Below are 17,426 nucleotides of genomic sequence, written 5' to 3' on the forward strand. Positions count from 1 at the left end.
TTTGTCAATCATAGAACACCTCTCCGTACCTCAGTCTTCACCTGGGGCTTTAGCATCCTGGGCAGATAGTTGCTGTTCCTGTAGGTGAACAGATAGGGATTCTCCTGCAGAGAAAGATAATGTATTGTAACCATGATCCAAGAATCCATATCCTTGAACCATCAGGTCTTATCATCCAGCAATGCCTTTGGCCAGTTTGAAGCATTCATACCATCCTTTAAATGATGAGAAAACCATTCTCTGGCTTTTCTTCTCTGTACTGCCCACTAGTTCCCTGCAGGAGTTCATTAACACTTTGAAATTTCCCATTTGCTACAGTCAGCATCTCTTGCTCTCTACCTGAGGTTCATGCCACCAGACGCAGTAGGTATATTTCCATGAAAAGAGAACTTAAAGTTTCCTGAGAGCCAAGGCCAAGAGAAAAATGTGATGAATTGCATAGTTCTTACAGTCCAGTAACAAAAAACTTACCGATTCATCAAGAAAGCCAAAAATTTGACCAGCATTACGTGATAAGAGGAATTCTACTCATTTACGTTGTCATTTTAAAAATTAATTTATTAATCGACATTAATTCTACACCTACTATACACTGAGCACATATTTAAGACACCCATCTTGGCATCTGGGGCCAGGTGAGCTATGGCTTTGTTCCTATGCCCTGCATAGGTATGGAAGGGGCCTGAGTTCTATTAAAACAGTTCTCCTGGCCCACAGGTATAAACCTTAGGTATGCCCAGGCCCAGAAGAACAGATCCATGACTCTAATGGGGCTAATGTCTCATCCAGGTGAGACCCACTTTCACAGCAAAGCCCACTTCCTTATGACCCCGCCATTCTTCCCAACTCAGTAGGAGATCCGCCCCCCCACCTCCGCCCCCTCCAGTCCTTGCCTACCTGGGAGGGACATGTCAGAGGCCGTCTCTCTTTTGCACTGAACGGTTCATCTTTCTGTCCTGCTGGTTGCATCTGGAATAGAAGGTAATATTTAGAATAGCAAAGTCTTACACAGGTGGCAGCATCCTAGGGTACCACTGAGAGAGGCTCATTCACCCTGTGTTTCTCAGAGTGTGACCCTGGGCGGGCAGCATCAGCTGGGAACACATTAGAAATGCCACTTCCCAGCCCCCAGCCCTGGGGTGGGGCCCAGCTCCCTGTGTTTTATCAAGTCCTCCAGGGATTCTGATGTCCGCTCAAGCTGAATTCCACTGCGGGAGAGGAAACACCAATGCCCAGCCCACTGCTACTATTTCAGGGAGACTGAACACCAGAGAGAACTGAACACCATCTAGTCAAAGCTATGGTTTTTCCAATAGTCACGTATGGATGTGAGAGTTGAGCCATAAAGAAGGCAGAGCACCAAAGAATCGATGATTTCAAACTGTGATGCTAGAGAAGACTCTTGAGAGTCCCTTCAGCAGCAAGGAGATCAAACCAGTAAATCCTAAAGGAAATCAACCCTGAAGACTCATAGGAAGCACTGATGCTGAAGCTCCAATACTTTGGCCACCTGGTGTGAGGAGCCGACTTATCAGAAAAGACCCTGATGCTGGGAAAGAGTGAGGGAAAGAGGAGAAGGGGGTGACGGAGGATGAGATGATTGGATGGCATCATCAACTCAATGGACATGAGTCTGAGCAAACTCAGGGAGACAGTGAAGGACAGGGAAGCCTGGCATGTTGCAGTCCATGGGGTCGCAGAGTCGGACATGACTGAGCGACTGAACAACAACTTGAGTTCCATTGCAGGAGAGGAACCACCGATTCCCAGCCCACTGTTATGACAGGGAAACTGAACACCAGAGAGACTGAACTGACACGAGGACCTGGGTGTCCAGATCAAGTCGAATCACTCTCATGCAGGCTTCCTGACCTTCCAGCAGCTGGTTATTTGTTCTGCTTGACTTCCTGTACCCCGTCCTTGCTGCCCTGCTGCTGCCTGGCTCCCTGATTACATTTCCCTCTGAGAGGAGAATAGGAATGGGAAGGAAAGGCAAATACACGGTGTAAAACAGCAGGGAATGAATGAAACCCTTGGTCACCTGGCAAGCCCCGTGTTCCTACCTGGGACACAGAGGTGCAGGGGCATGGGGCACAGCACGGCCCCATGCTAACAACCAGAGAAAGTGTCTGCATTTCAGGAACAGTGATAGTGGTATCAGCACTGATAGAGACAGCTACTTAAATGATGACTGAAGCCTATCTGACATAGCAAAAAGCGACGTAGCGAAAAGTGTGTGGTGTATCCACAGGGAGAGCAGCGGAGGATCCACTCGGGGAAATTCACTGGAGGGAAGATGAGAAAATGAAGGCAGTTGGAGAATTCAATGGAGGAGGAATTTTAAGCTCCTCCTGTTATTTTAAAATGTTCACAGTACCTTTGTAAGGGACTTCCCAGGTGGCACGAGTGGTAAAGATCTTGACTGCTAATGAAGGTAGATGTAAAAGACATGGGTTTGATCCCTGGGTCGGGAAGATTTTCTGGAAGAGGGTACAGTTACCCACTCCAGTATTCTTTCCTGGAGAATCCCATGGACAGAGAACCTGGCAGGCTACAGTTCAAAGGGTCGCAAAGAGTCAGAGATGACTGAAGCAACTTAGAATGCACACACACACACATATATACCTTTGTAAACACTTAAGAGAAAAATGCAGTGGCTTTGAGAGATCGTAGATTTTCTCTTGCCTGCACTTCTACTACTTGGAAACCTTGTGTTTGCTGCCATCACTGCTGCCCCAAGGGGCTGGGCTCCTAGGGCACCCCAGCCTGCTACTCCCTCCCCAGGGTCCCCGATAAGGGACATGAGAGACAGTAGACTGTGGGACGGACTCCCCTGTCTGGCTCAGTCATGGGCTCTGCCATCTTGCAAGAGCCTTTTAGACTCCTCAGCAGTATCTTATCCTAGCATCTGTGCCCAGTGAACAGGAAAGAACTTTACCCTTCTTGGGATTGGCTTGTCACCCAAACGGACCAGGTCAGATAAAAGGGTGTAATTAACCTTTTGGCAAAGGAGTGGCAACCTTTCACTCAGGGGCTGGAGGAAGAACAGGGCTCCTCAGCTCCTTTCAGTTTTATTCTGATGGTGGACACTTCTAAGTATGGGAGTCCCAACCATAAGGTTCAGGACTGCTCTGAAAGGAAGTGTTCAGTGGGCCTGGCTTGGTGGCCTGAACTCAAACTGGCCTGATTTCTCCAATCTTTCAAGAATTTAATCAATGATAGAATCTGGAAAGAAACACTGAGAAAACCACATCATGATTATTTTAGTCAAATGGATATCACAGAGCCTAATTTTTTTAAGGACTCCAAAGGAAGATTCATAGGTTTTCTCAATAAACCCATCTGCATGAATAATCTTGTCCTAAATGTCTCTTTGGAAGGAATGATACTAAAGCTGAAACTCCAGTACTTTGGCCACCTCATGCGAAGAGTTGACTCATTGGAAAAGACCCTGATGCTGGGAGGGATTGGGGGCAGGAGGAGAAGGGGACGACAGAGGATGAGATGGCTGGATGGCATCACTGACTCAATGGATGTGAGTCTGAGTGAACTCCGGGAGTTGGTGATGGACAGGGAGGCCTGGTGTGCTGTGATTCATGGGGTCACAAAGAGTCGGACACGACTGAGTGACTGAACTGAACTGAACTGAAATGTCTCTTTATCCATCACCTACATCCTTCCTGCTGCCATTAATTCCTTTTACACCTGCTCTGGCCTCATTTCCATCCTCAGGATGGAAAATGACTTGCTCCATCAAAAGGACACTCGTGTGTCCCTCCACCCACCACCCCACACTGCACACACACGCACGCACTCCAGGGACACTGATGCTGGTCTCTGCTCTTGGTCGCCCTTCAGTACTTTCATCGCTTGCGTCTCCTGTGCGTTGGCTTCCCTGCCCCCACGATGAACTGGAGTGTGGGAGGCGCAGGGGGATGACCTCAGACATGCTCTTGAGACTCCCACTCCACTGGGAGCCATTCCCCAGCCTTCTTGCTCTGCCCTGAGATTCTAACACTAGCACAGGGCTTGGCATAAGGTGGGGGTCCGTGGCCACTGGATCTGGCAACTGAGCCCCCACAGGTGGGTCTCGTCAACACTACTGTTGTATAAGAATTATCAGAATTTACCGGGGAGGCAGGAAGGGCCTGGGAATGAATTACATCCCAAACACAAATCCTCCTCTGCTTTGTGTCAGGAGCTCAACTTCCATCTGAGTGGTTCATTCAGCTAGGATGGTGCTAGGTGTGTGGGGTTTTCCTTTACCAACTCTCAGAGCTCACACCCATCCTGAGCTCAGCCAGGGGAGCAGACAACACGTGGTTGGCTCAGCCAGCCCCACTGTTGTGTCCTGGGGCGAGGCCAAGGAGAGAAGCGATAGAATCCGGGCCTCTGTGGTCATAGCAATTCTGCTGGCTCCTCTCTGCTCCCCAAGCAAGAGGGTGGCCCTCTCTCGGGCCTCTGTGGGTCTGCAAATCTGGCCATGATGGACAAAACTGGCTTTGACAACTCTGTGGTCTCGGTGGGGTCCAACACAGCAGAGAGGCACAGAGGTAGAGGAAGGGAGGCTCGTGGTCTCCCCATGTCCCTGGGAGGACACAGGGGAGAACCCAAGGGAGAATGCTCCTGTATTTTCCAAGGCCTTCTGAGGCTGGCCAGGAGAGAAAATGGGGCCCAGAAAGACCACGTGATGCACCTCAAGAAACAACCAAAAGCACAGCCGGACCCGAACCTAGGTTTTCTGGCTTGTTAGCCGGTGCCCTTTCCTGAAACCTGTTACTGCCCTGATTTCTCATAAATAACCCCAGGCCTGCAGGCACTGTCGGTGTGTTCTGGCAGCTGTGCTTGCTCTGGGAGTGAGATGGTGTGATAGCCTGTCATTTCACCCCAGAGGAAGAAGGGCACAGACCTTCCTGGGGACACATTTCTCTCCTAGTGACAGCTCCAGGAAGCGTGAGGCCTCTCGCTGGGAAATGGTTACTGTTTGGGCTGGGCAGGTAACTGCCCAACTAGGAAAGCCATCTCCACCTCAAAGCCCCGGGACACCAACTAGGTCCCAGTCCCTGGTCTTGAATGCGAGACCTTCTGTTCCCCTCTGGGCTCCTGGGGAGGAGAGAGGTTTGGCTGAGCTTAAAGCATCAGCTCTCCTCCCCCAGAGAGAGGACAGGGGAGGGCAGCCTGTGCAGGACCAGTCACTTTCCTTGGCCCTTCACAGGAGATCAGCAGCAAAGTGGTTTTCCGGGGAATATCTCGCCCAGGGGTCAGGCCCACTAAAAAGGGTCCTCATCCAAAGAAATCAAATGCTTCCTCTGAAGGCTGGTGTGACTCCATGGACCCGGGCTGCCTGGGCCGGCCCTGCCCCTCCCTGTCTCATTGGCTACCACACATCCAACTGCAGCTGCTCATGGACTCAGCACAGCACCCCAGTCGTGGAGATGGAGAGAAAAATTTTTCTAATTCAAGGAAGAAGAAAGCCACGTTTCTGTCTTGGGAATTCTAAAAATAAGACAGCTTGGATGGGGAAAAAAGTAAATGGCAAAATCAGGTCTCTGTCTGGTGTCCTGGAGAGGCTCAGAGTCTTGACAGAACATTCCATCCATCGACGAATCCCAGACAGCCCTGGGGGAAACTTCAGAGTCTGGAGAAAGCCTGTCCCAGTCAGAGGAGGAAGGGTCACTGTAGTGAGTACTCGCCGCGGGCCGGGAGGGAGGGAGCCACAGGCTCACCATGTGTCGGCTCAGCGGTTTTGCAGAAAGGGAGCTGAGACCCTAGGTTTGCACGCCCGCCCGTGAGAGCTTTGAGCCCAGGTCTTCCTCAGTCTCGAGTCTGCGCTCACCCCAGGCACCACCCTGGGCCCTGGGCACCACATGACAGTCCTTAAGTGTGAAGTGAGGGAAACCCAGACCCACTGGCTACGTGAGCCTGATCCCTAGTGCCTGACTCCCAGTGAAGTCTCCCAGACAGACTCCAGGGAGGTGTCCCTGCCTCCAGGAAGAGCGGAACTGAGGCTTTCCAGGGAGCCCTGCTCACTGTCAGGGCTACAGCCCAGCTTCTGGGAAGAGGAGGGGAAGCTCCCAGGGGTCCCAGCTGGGCCATCACTAGGTGTGGGAGGGACCCCTGGTGGCCCAGAATCACCATCATCCTGGAGTCCTCGTGGTTCCTGCAGCCCCTCCAGCAGCGAGTGGGCAGGCCGGGCGCAGTGGCAGAGTCCTGCCCCTCCTTCCACAGAACAAACCCCAGGTTATCAGTGCAGCGCCGGGACCCCCAGCCACTCACCATGCTGTTCCAGAGAGTCAAGCCGAGAGCGGTGGGATCCTGGAATGGCTGCTCCCCCTGAAAGAGAACCAGAGGAAGAGCCCTGTGTGCCCCGAGGGATGGGATAGCCCTGCCACACACTCTTGAAGCTCTCCCGGCAGAGATGGGGGGCCCCTGATGCACCTCGATCCTTCATGCTTCCCCATTAACAATGGTGGGAACTTAGAGGACTGCTGTCTGGGGTCAGGGCTGGGAGGTGAGGGCCTGGAGAGGCGGGTTACACGCCTGGCTGCTACTTGTCATCGTGGGGTTGTACACACTGAACTAACGAGCAGAAGGAACAGGTGGCACAGAAGTGATTCAGGTGTGGTCTGAGTAGGAGGGGGATGGGAACTAATATTCCTCCTCCTCCTCTTTCTAAACCACTATTTAAACATGACAGAAGTCCCGGAGGGACACAGTGACTCCAGGAAACAGAAACCTAGAGCCTGGAGGGAGAACGGCCCCAGATGCACGGTGCTAAAGCCACAGAGGCATCAGAGACCTTGCGGAGCAGAGCGCGCCTGGACCCACCACAGCGCTTGTGGTCGTGGGCCTCCTGGGGTGAGAGGCATGGGTCCAGTGACCTGGGTGAGGAAGCAACTAGAATCATCCTCCCTTGTAAGGATGGGTGTGGAGGAGCCTGCAGAGAGAGGAGTGTGGCGTGGTGCCTGGAAATTCCACCTTGAATAGTCACCGTGGCTGAGAGATACGGAAGGCTTCCACACACCAGGCGCTGTTCGAAGTTCCTCACACCTATTTACTCACCCCTGACAACCACCCTAAAGGAGGGACTACTCACAATGGCCCTGACATCCCAGGTGAGGAACCAAAGCAAAGAGAGTTCAGACAACTTGCCCACGGTCACAGAGGAAGCCCATTCCAGAGCTGGAAGCTGTCTGTGTGAAGTCCATGCTCTTCATCTCCAGGCTGCTCTGACTCTCGGAACCCACCTCACAGGGTCAGCCAGCCCCACGGGGAAATGGGCCCCAGAGTATAAGAGAAAACTGCAGCATTTCCCCTGAGACTGCACGTCCTGGGCTGGGTCTCCTGTGGAGGAGAGGGCGGGGGCAGGAGAGGGTGGGGGCCGGGCCTCACTCACCGAGGTTGGTGGCAGGGCTCTCTCGTAGAAGAAAGGCTGGAAGACGACTGCGAAGGACTCCTGCTCGTTGTACTTGCTGGAGGCCAGGAGACGTTCCCAAGTTTCCTGAAGAAAGGAGTACCGTCAAGGCTCAGCCTGCCCCAACCTCCCATCGTCCCAGCAAGGAGCTCCCAGCAAGTCCCTCACCCCTGCCCTGGTCACAATGACCCACCCATGCTGGTCTGATTTGTATGCTGTTTGGAAGCTCCTCTCATCTCATATTTTGGGGCCCTATGATTGACTAAATTGGGTTTTCATTCTTCTCTGAAGTGCTAGAATCAGGTTATAGCAGAGTTAGACCTGAAATATATTCTCTGAGAGCTCAAGAAGTGTACAGCTGCCAGCACATAGCTAGGGCCCCCATGCTCTCTTCAAGGGCTGAGTTCTGTAGAGGGATATGCTATGACCCCCGTCAGAAACTGTCCCTTCCTGAGTGAGTTAAGTGCCACACAGCTTCACAGATATAATTTTCTTCTTAGATTAAAAATCATCGTGGTAACGTGTATCAGTGGGAGCTGTGCTTTGTGCTGTTTGCTGGTGGGGATGAAGGCTTCTGCTGAGCCACCCACACTGTCATGGGGTCTCTGCTGTAAGCTAGATACACATCTTCAGGGGCTATTGTCCCTGACTATAGTCTGGGGCACAAGCCTAATCTGGGCAAACTAGCTCAGCAGCCACAGTATAAGCGGTAATGATGACCAAACGATCTCGGAGTGATCTCCAAAGTTCTTCAGCATCTTTAACTGTAGGTACCACCACCACCCTCGCACTTCCATCTACTCTCCCCCCAGAAACCAGTACTGTAGTCCCCACTTTACATCCAGGAAAATCATGTCACCACCCGGAAGTGACCCAAGAGGAGTTGCTGCCTTCGGTTCCTGACTCTCAGTCCCAACTTCAGCAGGTGGGGTCCCACCTCAGCAAGCTGGCACCCTCATTGTTCCTACACCTCTGTTTTTATGACCACCCTCCCCTGTGAGCCAGCAGCCAGTGTCTCAGAGTGGGCTCACCTGGTAAGTCCACTGGGTCACAACACTGCTCAGCCGCGAGGTCTCCCCTGAGCACCTGCAGGGCTGGGCCGTGGGGCTGCAGGTTAAAACAAGCCATAAGTGAGTGTGGATGCAGTGCTGGGACCATCCAGGCAGCCCCTTGGGGAAAGATGGGGATGCGGGGACTGGGAGCTGCTTAGGGAGCAGGGAAGGGATGAGGTGGGGCTCTCAGAGGGTCCAGGAAAAAGAAGGAAGTAAGGAAAGAAGAAAGGGAGGATGGGAGGGACACACTGGGGAGAAAAAGAGTACATTATGGAGACATCTCCTGATGCCTCCCTCCCTCCCCTAGAGGCCCACCTCCTCTCCTTCCTTCCCCTACTCTAAAACCCTCTCCCTTCTTCCTCTTCAAATGCCCCTTTCCTCTCCTTTCCATCACCACCACCTCCAGCCATCCCTGTCCTGACTTTATCCACGTGAACTTCTTTTCTGGGTTCAGTTCAGTTGCTCAGTCATGTCCGACTCTTTGCAACTCCATGGACTGTAGTACTATCCATCACCAAGGACATCACGAAGAATATCTTTTCTGGGTACAAGGCCAGAAATCTCAAAATTTAGGTTCAGAAAGTTTAAATTCTCTGAAACATCTCAGAAATATATGGGGATCAAGTTGTATGAAAATAAAATCCACTTAGGCTAAATTGTCTCTCCAATGTCCTGAAGTAACACGTCTTGGCTTCTGGATGTTTTGCCCAAGCTGTTTTGTAAACTCTCAAGTCATTCTGGTGGGAGGAGGGCACCTGGCGCCATGTCAACCAGAGTGACTATTTCATTCCTTAACTCAGGCCCCTCCTGCAGCCCAACTCTGCCCCCACCGGCTGTGTGATCACACACACGTCCCCTAGCCTCTCTCCAACTCCATCCCTTGGATCAGTTAATGCACGTGAAGTGCCTCACACAGTGCCTGGCACATGGCACCAAGCCGCAAATGCTGGTCCCCTTCCACTTCCCTTTTTACCTAAGCAGAGTCTTCTGATGCCAGTGTGAGCCCCTCAGAGCCTCAGAGAGATCGACTAGGTTCACAAATGCTTTGGGGACCTAGGGGGATACAAGGGAAAAGATGAACATTTGCAGAGTCAGGGTCACGGCTCCATGGCCTTTCTGGAACCCTTGGTTTGAGCTTAGTTTGGGGTCCAGTTGAGCACGTTAGGCCTCTCTTTGTTAAATAGGTAGGCCCTTTGGGAGATGGTTGGTAGGGTTTGGTTCAAAGCTTTTAGCCCTGCCGCTGTGCCATCATCCCCCATGGTGGGCAGGGCGCCTCCCCACCACAGTATGGACAGGGCAGCAAGACCTGGTGATAATAGGACTGTAGCCTCTCTTCTTCTCCCAGAGCTCCCCTGGGGTTTCCAAGATATGCAGTGCTCTCACTGGTCACTTAGTGGAGCTCTGAGGGTTCTCAAGGTCCCTCCAGGCCATCATCCCCCTAGACGCAGTCAGAGCCAGTCCTCAGGAAATAGCAGGTCACCAAGAACCCAGGGGAGAAATGGCCTATATCCTTCCTCCTCTCCAGAGGTCCCTCAGGAATATCCTTTGCAAGAGTAAACAGTTCTATATCTGATCCGTTTATCATCAAAAGGGCAAGAAGCCTGGCTCTTCCAATGCCTTCCCTTTCTCTGGGGTCTTGGACTTCTTCTTGGGAGTCTGTTTCCCCTCCCATTGGAGGCCATTTAAAGAAAACCTGAACCCCACCAACCCGCAGAAGGGCAGCTTCTCTTGGCTGCTACAGGCACCTGTGACGGAGTTCTGGGTGCCTGGGCCCACAGAGCTGGGGGAGCCTCACCTCCTGGTGCAAGTAGTCCAGCGTCCTGGTCAGCTGGTCCATGCTGCTCATCACGTGACTTTGCTATGGAAGGAGAAATGTGCTAAATGTGGGTGGGACGAGATGCCCAGGCTCATACCGGCCTGTCTCTTGCTTTCCCCAACCACCTCCACCCACCTCGATGGGCCTGATAGTGACAAAGGCCCTGTCTAGATCCCAGTCTCCCACAGACAGGTGTAGAGTTCCCAGAGCTTCCTAGGTTGGTTTTTTTTTTTTTTTTTTTGGTCCATTCTCTGACTTCCCCGACACATCACTCACCACCAGGAAAAGTGTCATGTCAGGGAAGAGCAAGCCCAAATCAAGGCAATTAGAAAGCTGACATTTGGGACAGGAGACCAGACTTACTCCCAAAGGCTGATGGAATCACTTTGACCTGAAGAAAATCAGGTCCAGAGCGGGGACATAATTACGCTTGGATTTAAGGACACGGAAGGTCCTCCAAACTTCTCCATGGCACTCTTAGCAGACCTCCCCCTACCACATCCACCCCAAGAAAAGGACTCCTGTCACTGACTATTTAAAGACACCTCCTGCCCACCCAATTCCTTTTGTGTAATGAAAATAAGCAAATAAGAGCACTTCAAAAAAAACAGCCATGGTTTATGTTTTTGGTGTAAAAACAAAACAAAAGTAAACTTTTCAACAAGACAATCTTCTCAGCTGCCTGCAAACCTGACGTCCCCTGAGGCAAAGTGGCTCAGAGGTAGACAAATCATGCCTTGCAGGCACTGACTCTGGAGACAGCTGTCAATCACTCAGGCTGGGACTGCGTGGAGGGCAGTCTCCCCCATCCTGTGCCTCTGCTTCAGTGCAAGGCTATCCCCTGCTAGCCAGTCCCACCCATGCTGCTGCCATCAGTTCAGTTCAGTTCAGTTCAGTTCAGTTGCTCAGTCGTGTCTAACTCTTTGCGACCCCATGAATCGCAGCACGCCAGGCCTCCCTGTCCATCACCAACTCCCGGAGTTCACCCAGACTCACGTCCATTGAGTCAGTGATGCCATCTAGCCATTTCATCCTCTGTCGTCCCCTTCTCCTCCTGCCCCCAATCCCTCCCAGCATCAGAGTCTTTTCCAATGAGTCAACTGTTCACATGAGGTGGCCAAAGTACTGGAGTTTCAGCTTTAGCATCATTCCTTCCAAAGAAATCCCAGGGCTGATCTCCTTCAGAATGGACTGGTTGGATCTCCTTGCAGTCCAAGGGACTCTCAAGAGTCTTCTCCAACACCACAGTTCAAAATCATCAATTCTTTGGCGCTCAGCCTTCTTCACAGTCCAACTCTCACATCCATACATGACCACAGGAAAAACCATAGCCTTGACTAGATGAACCTTTGTTGGCAAAGTAATGTCTCTGCTTTTGAATATGCTGTCTAGGTTGGTCATAACTTTCTTTCCAAGGAGTAACCGTCTTTTAATTTCATGGCTGCAGTCACCATCTGCAGTGATTTTGGAGCCCAGAAAAATAAAGTCTGACACTGTTTCCACTGTTTCCCCATCTATTTCCCATGAAGTGATGGGACTGGATGCCATGATCTTCGTTTTCTGAATGTTGAGCTTTAAGCCAACTTTTTCACTCTCCACTTTCACTTTCATCAAGAAGCTTTTGAGTTCCTCTTCACTTTCTGCCATAAGGGCGGTGTCATCTGCATATCTGAGGTTATTGATATTTTTCCCGGCAATCTTGATTCCAGCTTGTGTTTCTTCCAGTCCAGCGTTTCTCATGATGTACTCTGCATATAAGTTAAATAAACAGGGTGACAATATACAGCCTTGACGTACTCCTTTTCCTATTTGGAACCAGTCTGTTGTTCCATGTCCAGTTCTAACTGTTGCTTCCTGACCTGCATACAGGTTTCTCAAGAGGCAGATCAGGTGGTCTGGTATTCCCATCTCTTTCAGAATTTTCCACAGTTTATTGTGATCCACACAGTCAAAGGCTTTGGCATAGTCAGTAAAGCAGAAATAGATGTTTTTCTGGAACTCTCTTGCTTTTTCCATGATCCAGCAGATGTTGGCAATTTGATCTCTGGTTCCTCTGCCTTTTCTAAAACCAGCTTGAACATCAGGAAGTTCACGGTTCACACATTGCTAAAGCCTGGCTTGGAGAAGTTTGAGCATTACTTTACTAGCATGTGAGATGAGTGCAATTGTGTGGTAGTTTGAGCATTCTTCGGCATTGCCTTTCTTTGGGATTGGAATGAAAACTGACCTTTTTCAGTCCTGTGGCCACTGCTGAGTTTTCCAAATTTGCTGGCATATTGAGTGCAGCACTTTCACAGCATCATCTTCCAGGATTTGAAATAGCTCAACTGGAATTTCATCACCTCCACTAGCTTTGTTCGTAGTGATGCTTTCTAAGGCCCACTTGACTTCACATTCCAGGATGTCTGGCTCTAGGTCAGTGATCACAGCATAGTGATTATCTGGGTCGTGACGATCTTTTTTGTACAGTTCTTCTGTGTATTCTTGCCATCTCTTCTCAATATCTTCTGCTTCTGTTAGGTCCATACCATTTCTGTCCTTTATCGAGTGCATCTTTGCATGAAATGTTCCCTTGGTATCTCTAATTTTCTTGAAGAGATCTCTAGTCTTTCCCATACTGTTGTTTTCCTCTATTTCTTTGCATTTATCGCTGAAGAAGGCTTTCTTATCTCTTCTTGCTGTTCTTTGGAACTCTGCATTCGGATGCTTATATCTTTCCTTTTCTCCTTTGCTTTTCGCTTCTCTTCTTTTCACAGCTATTTGTAAGGCCTCCCCAGATAGCCATTTTGCTTTTTCGCATTTCTTTTCCATGAGGATCGTCTTGATTCCTGTCTCCTGTACAATGTCACGAACCTCATTCCATAGTTCATCAGGCACTCTATCAGATCTAGGCCCTTAAATCTATTTCTCACTTCCACTGTATAATCATAAGGGATATGATTTAGGTCATACCTGAATGGTCTAGTGGTTTTCCCTACTTTCTTCAATTTAAGTCTGAATTTGGCAATAAGGAGTTCATGATCTGAGCCATAGTCAGCTGCTGCCATAGCCAGCAATAAAGCCTTCTGTCTCATTTTTTTTCTCTCCCTGAGCATGACATTCAGCATCACACTTTCCCTTCTAAAGAGGCATGGGAAGTCTGTCGAGAAACGGCCTCACTTTCCCTCTGGACCATACTCAGGGCATCCCTCTTCCCTTGGGGAGTCCCTGCATGGTTCTCCTTGGACTGCAAACTCTGTTTTAGAAAATTCTTGGTCAAGGTGCCTATTCACTGCTGCAGAGTGAGCTGGGGCCCACCTAGGCTTTCCAAGTGCTGAACGGTTGCCCCTGGGGCACCAACTGTCCCTGTTCTTTAGTGGAAGACAGATACTCCTATAAAATGTCCCTTGCCTATGATATCACATATGATAAACTTCTCCATAAGTTGAAATCAGGAAAAAGTTTATTCCTTCAAATGCATGTGTGCTAAGTCATTTCAGTTGTGTCCAACTCCTTGCAATCCTAGGGACTGTAGCCCATTAGGCTCCTCTGTCTATGGGATTCTCCAGCAAGAATACTGGAGTGGATTGCCATGAAGATCTCCAGGGGATCTTCCTGACCCAGGGATCGAACCCCACATCTCTTATGTCTCCTGCATTGGCAGGAGGGTTCTTTACCACTAGCGCCACTTGGGAAGCCCTGTTTCTTCAAATGAACTTGCATATTTCCACTGATATCTTTTGCCCCTAGAATCAGAAGAACGCTCTATTATCAAATATGTGCCTGCAACCAGACAACTTTTTCTAACAAATTATTTCCCTGGGATTCATTCCGAGAAGTAAGATTATTTAGCCAAAAGGCACAAACACTTTTAGATTTCCTGAGTCATACTGCCAGTGTGTGCCCTCCAAAATGTTGACATCCATTTCCAAAGAATAAGTGAGTGTATTTTTGAAACCAAGGGTTGTTATCCATTAGATACGTTAAACTGTAACTTGCTTAATAAATAATGAACTTTAATCTGCTTTCACTGATCAAGCTCGCTTTAATTGTTTTTACAATAACTTGTATGTCTTCCAAGCATGATGTAGCTTAAACAATGAGATGATTGCCCAAGTTGTTTTTCAGGAATTTGGAGTCAGCTGTTCACTGGCTCGAGCTCTAACTGAATAATGGTTGAGACCTCCAAATGGGCATGTGTTGAGTGTTCCATTGGTGACCTTTTGATATCAGAAGACCCTGAACTCCACCTTGAGAACAGGCCGACACAGCCTTTTTCTGAACACGCGTCCCATGAATAAGCAGGTATTAACAACTTGGTTGCACCTGTGCAGAACTACAATTCCCTCACCTTTTTCTTCTCTCCGGTCACCTTTCTCCCACACTCCCCATGCCTCAGATCACCCTGTCTCTATCCCATAAATGTCCCGAGGTAGATGTGAGAATTGTTCTCCCACCTCCTCGCTTGGCTGCCTGGTGAATAAATCCTTTCTCTCTGCAAACCTTGGTGTCCCAGGGCTGCTGTGCATGGGGCAAACAAACTGGATTCAGGAGCAAATTCTTGCAGTGTAAGTCTTCATCTTTTTCCCTTCTCCTCTCTCTTATTCTGATTTTTTTCTTACTCCCTACATTTAGACTTTAACTGGAGAGCAGTAAGTAAGAGTCCAGACCCTAAAATCATCCCTGTGTCACTGCTCTGAGCCAGGTCACCAGCTGCCTCTGAAGCACCTACCTCTGAATAGCTGGACGCACCACAGCAGGCCTGAGGCAGCACTGTCACCATCTAATGAGTGACTCCTCATCATCTTCCTCTTACAACTCTGGTCTTAAGAGCCCCCTAAAAAGCAAATGTGGACCCAGGCCCTTGTCTATTCCCCATGAAAGGAGCCCCTAGGCCTCTTATAGGAGGAAAATTCCAGGTCCTAAGTAGGATAGGAACATATGTTTACAATTTCTCCTTAACAGTAAAATACCTTTATTTCATATGAACTATTTCAGGGAACCTGATGTATGTATGTTGCCAGTAAAGGTAGAACTGCTTTGACGTCAGGTGGAAGCCAGAGCCCACAGTCTCAGAGTACCTCCTGCAACTCCTGAGACTGCAGAACAACCCCTCATGGAGAGGCCACTGGGGATGCAAACTGCTGGGTAAGAGCTTCTCAGATGGTGGTTCTGGGTCAGCTGTGGCCAGAGGCACCACCAGGAAGACTAGGATGTGAGGGGTGGGTCTGTGCTGCAGAAGCAAGACTGGAGGAATGAAGGGAGGAAGCAGCCAACCCAGGCCAAGGAGGCTGAGAGCCAGGCCTATGAGCCACGAGGTCCTTTGGGGGGCAATGGCAGTGGAGGTGGGATTTATTCTAGGCTCAAAAGCCTTGGTGGTCTTGGTGCAAAACACAAATCAAGATAGAAGAAAAAATGCAACGAAGTGGGAATTTAAGTGAATGCTAGTAAACATTGCTGCAGTGAGCTCACTTTACAGAGATTAAGTCACTGGTGTGTAGCCATTTAGAAACCAGAGGTGAGGCACGATTACTTTTGTCGTACGTTTACAGCCAATTAAAAGTGTGAGGTTCTAAGTGTGAACAAACTTAATCCATATGTATCAACACGACTAGATCTTGAGGGAATTTCACACATTGACAAAAAAGAGTCATTAGGTTGGTAACAGTGTTGGGAAGGTTGTAGAGAATGGGTGCGCTCAGACATTGGTGAGAATACGTGATATTGTGATTTATAATACAGAGTATATATTTGGTCTTTGTCCCTTTTTATGGCACAGAGTTTATAAACCATTGGAATTTCCTAAGTGATGAGAGCATAAAAGTGTGTTTTGCTATGCTAATGAGGTGACTTTTGGACTACACCTAAGGACAGGGGCTGGTTGCCAGGAGAATCGACCCTGTGGCTAGAGAGTTGGAACTTAAGTTTCCTCCCCCACCCAACCCCCTACCTGGGGCTGAAAGTTGAATCAACTGCCATTGGTCAATGACTTAGTCAATCATCATATTATATCATGAAGCCTCCATAAAAGCCCAAAAGGATAGGTTCAGAGAGCTTCCCAGTTGGTGACCACCTGGATGTGCTGGGAGAGTGGCCCAGCTGGAGAGGGCATGGAGGGTCCTGGCTCTTTCCCCATACCTTGCCCAGTGTATCCCTTCCATCTGGCTGATCCTGAGTTATGTCCTTTTATAATAAACCAATAACCCAATAAGTAAAATGTTTCCCTGGGTTCTGAGAGCCACTCAAGAAAACTAACTGAACTCAAGGAGGGGTTTGCTGGAATCTCCAATCTATAGCCAGCTAGGCAGAATGATGACCTGGACTTGGGACTGGCATCTGAAATGTGGGGTGGGGGGCAGTCTTGGAGGACTGGGCCCTTAGCCTGTGGGATCTGATGCTATCTCTAGGTAGATCGTGTCAGAATTGAGTTGAATTGTAGGACATCCCGCTGGTATCTGAGAACTGCTTATTGGTATGGAAAACCCCCTTACATGCTGGCATTGGTCCCAAGATATTAGACTATAAATGGGTTTGGCTCCTTTGGAGGGCAATTAGGTAGTCCTTAAAGATTTCAAGCGTATGTATCTGATGACCAGCAATTCTCTGTTTAAGAATCTACTCAAGGCACTTCTCTTAAAACTGCCTTGATCATGACCCATGGTGTGAGGTATATTTCACATCACAGCCCAGTACATACATATCTATATATAAATGAAACAAAAATAATCACAAGCCAATAAACTCTACATGCAATAAACTCTAGTATTTTATAGTTGATTCTATTCTATTTTTTATAATTTTTGGTTATAATCTTTTAAACTGATTTTTGACCTATTAATATACTTCCATCTACAATTCAAAATATAATTACACTATAATTGAATACAATGAAATATAATCACTGTATTTAGAAAAACATTATGTTCAAGTAAATGAACAAGATTGTTTACAATAGTGAAAAACTAGAAACACCTAAATGGTCACCAATATAGAAATAGCAAAATAAAATCTGGTAAACATACACTATGGGATATTGTTTAGCAATTAAAGGAATAAATTTAATCTATAAGTATCATAATGACTAGATCTCAAAAATATTTAGTGAAAAAAATTGTTCAATAGTAGATACACTATAACACTATTTATATTAAACCTCTCTCATATA

The 17,426-nt window shown here is 48.7% G+C and overlaps 1 protein-coding gene across 1 annotated transcript in view; it reads right to left on the bottom strand.

Moving 5' to 3' along the window:
• The window catches only part of PLB1 (phospholipase B1), a 97,739-nt gene that overhangs the window by 72,663 nt on the left and 7,650 nt on the right, over window positions 1-17,426 (bottom strand). The window contains exons 5-11 of the mRNA XM_070798949.1: window positions 10,262-10,324; window positions 9,440-9,519; window positions 8,446-8,521; window positions 7,397-7,501; window positions 6,277-6,333; window positions 898-969; window positions 30-104 (exon numbers count right to left, since the gene is read on the bottom strand). Coding sequence (XP_070655050.1) covers window positions 30-104; window positions 898-969; window positions 6,277-6,333; window positions 7,397-7,501; window positions 8,446-8,521; window positions 9,440-9,519; window positions 10,262-10,324 — 528 coding nt within the window. The remainder of the gene's footprint in view (window positions 1-29; window positions 105-897; window positions 970-6,276; window positions 6,334-7,396; window positions 7,502-8,445; window positions 8,522-9,439; window positions 9,520-10,261; window positions 10,325-17,426) is intronic.

This window comes from Bos indicus, chromosome 11 (genome assembly GCF_029378745.1).
Source record: "Bos indicus isolate NIAB-ARS_2022 breed Sahiwal x Tharparkar chromosome 11, NIAB-ARS_B.indTharparkar_mat_pri_1.0, whole genome shotgun sequence".
Lineage (NCBI taxonomy): Eukaryota > Metazoa > Chordata > Mammalia > Artiodactyla > Bovidae > Bos > Bos indicus.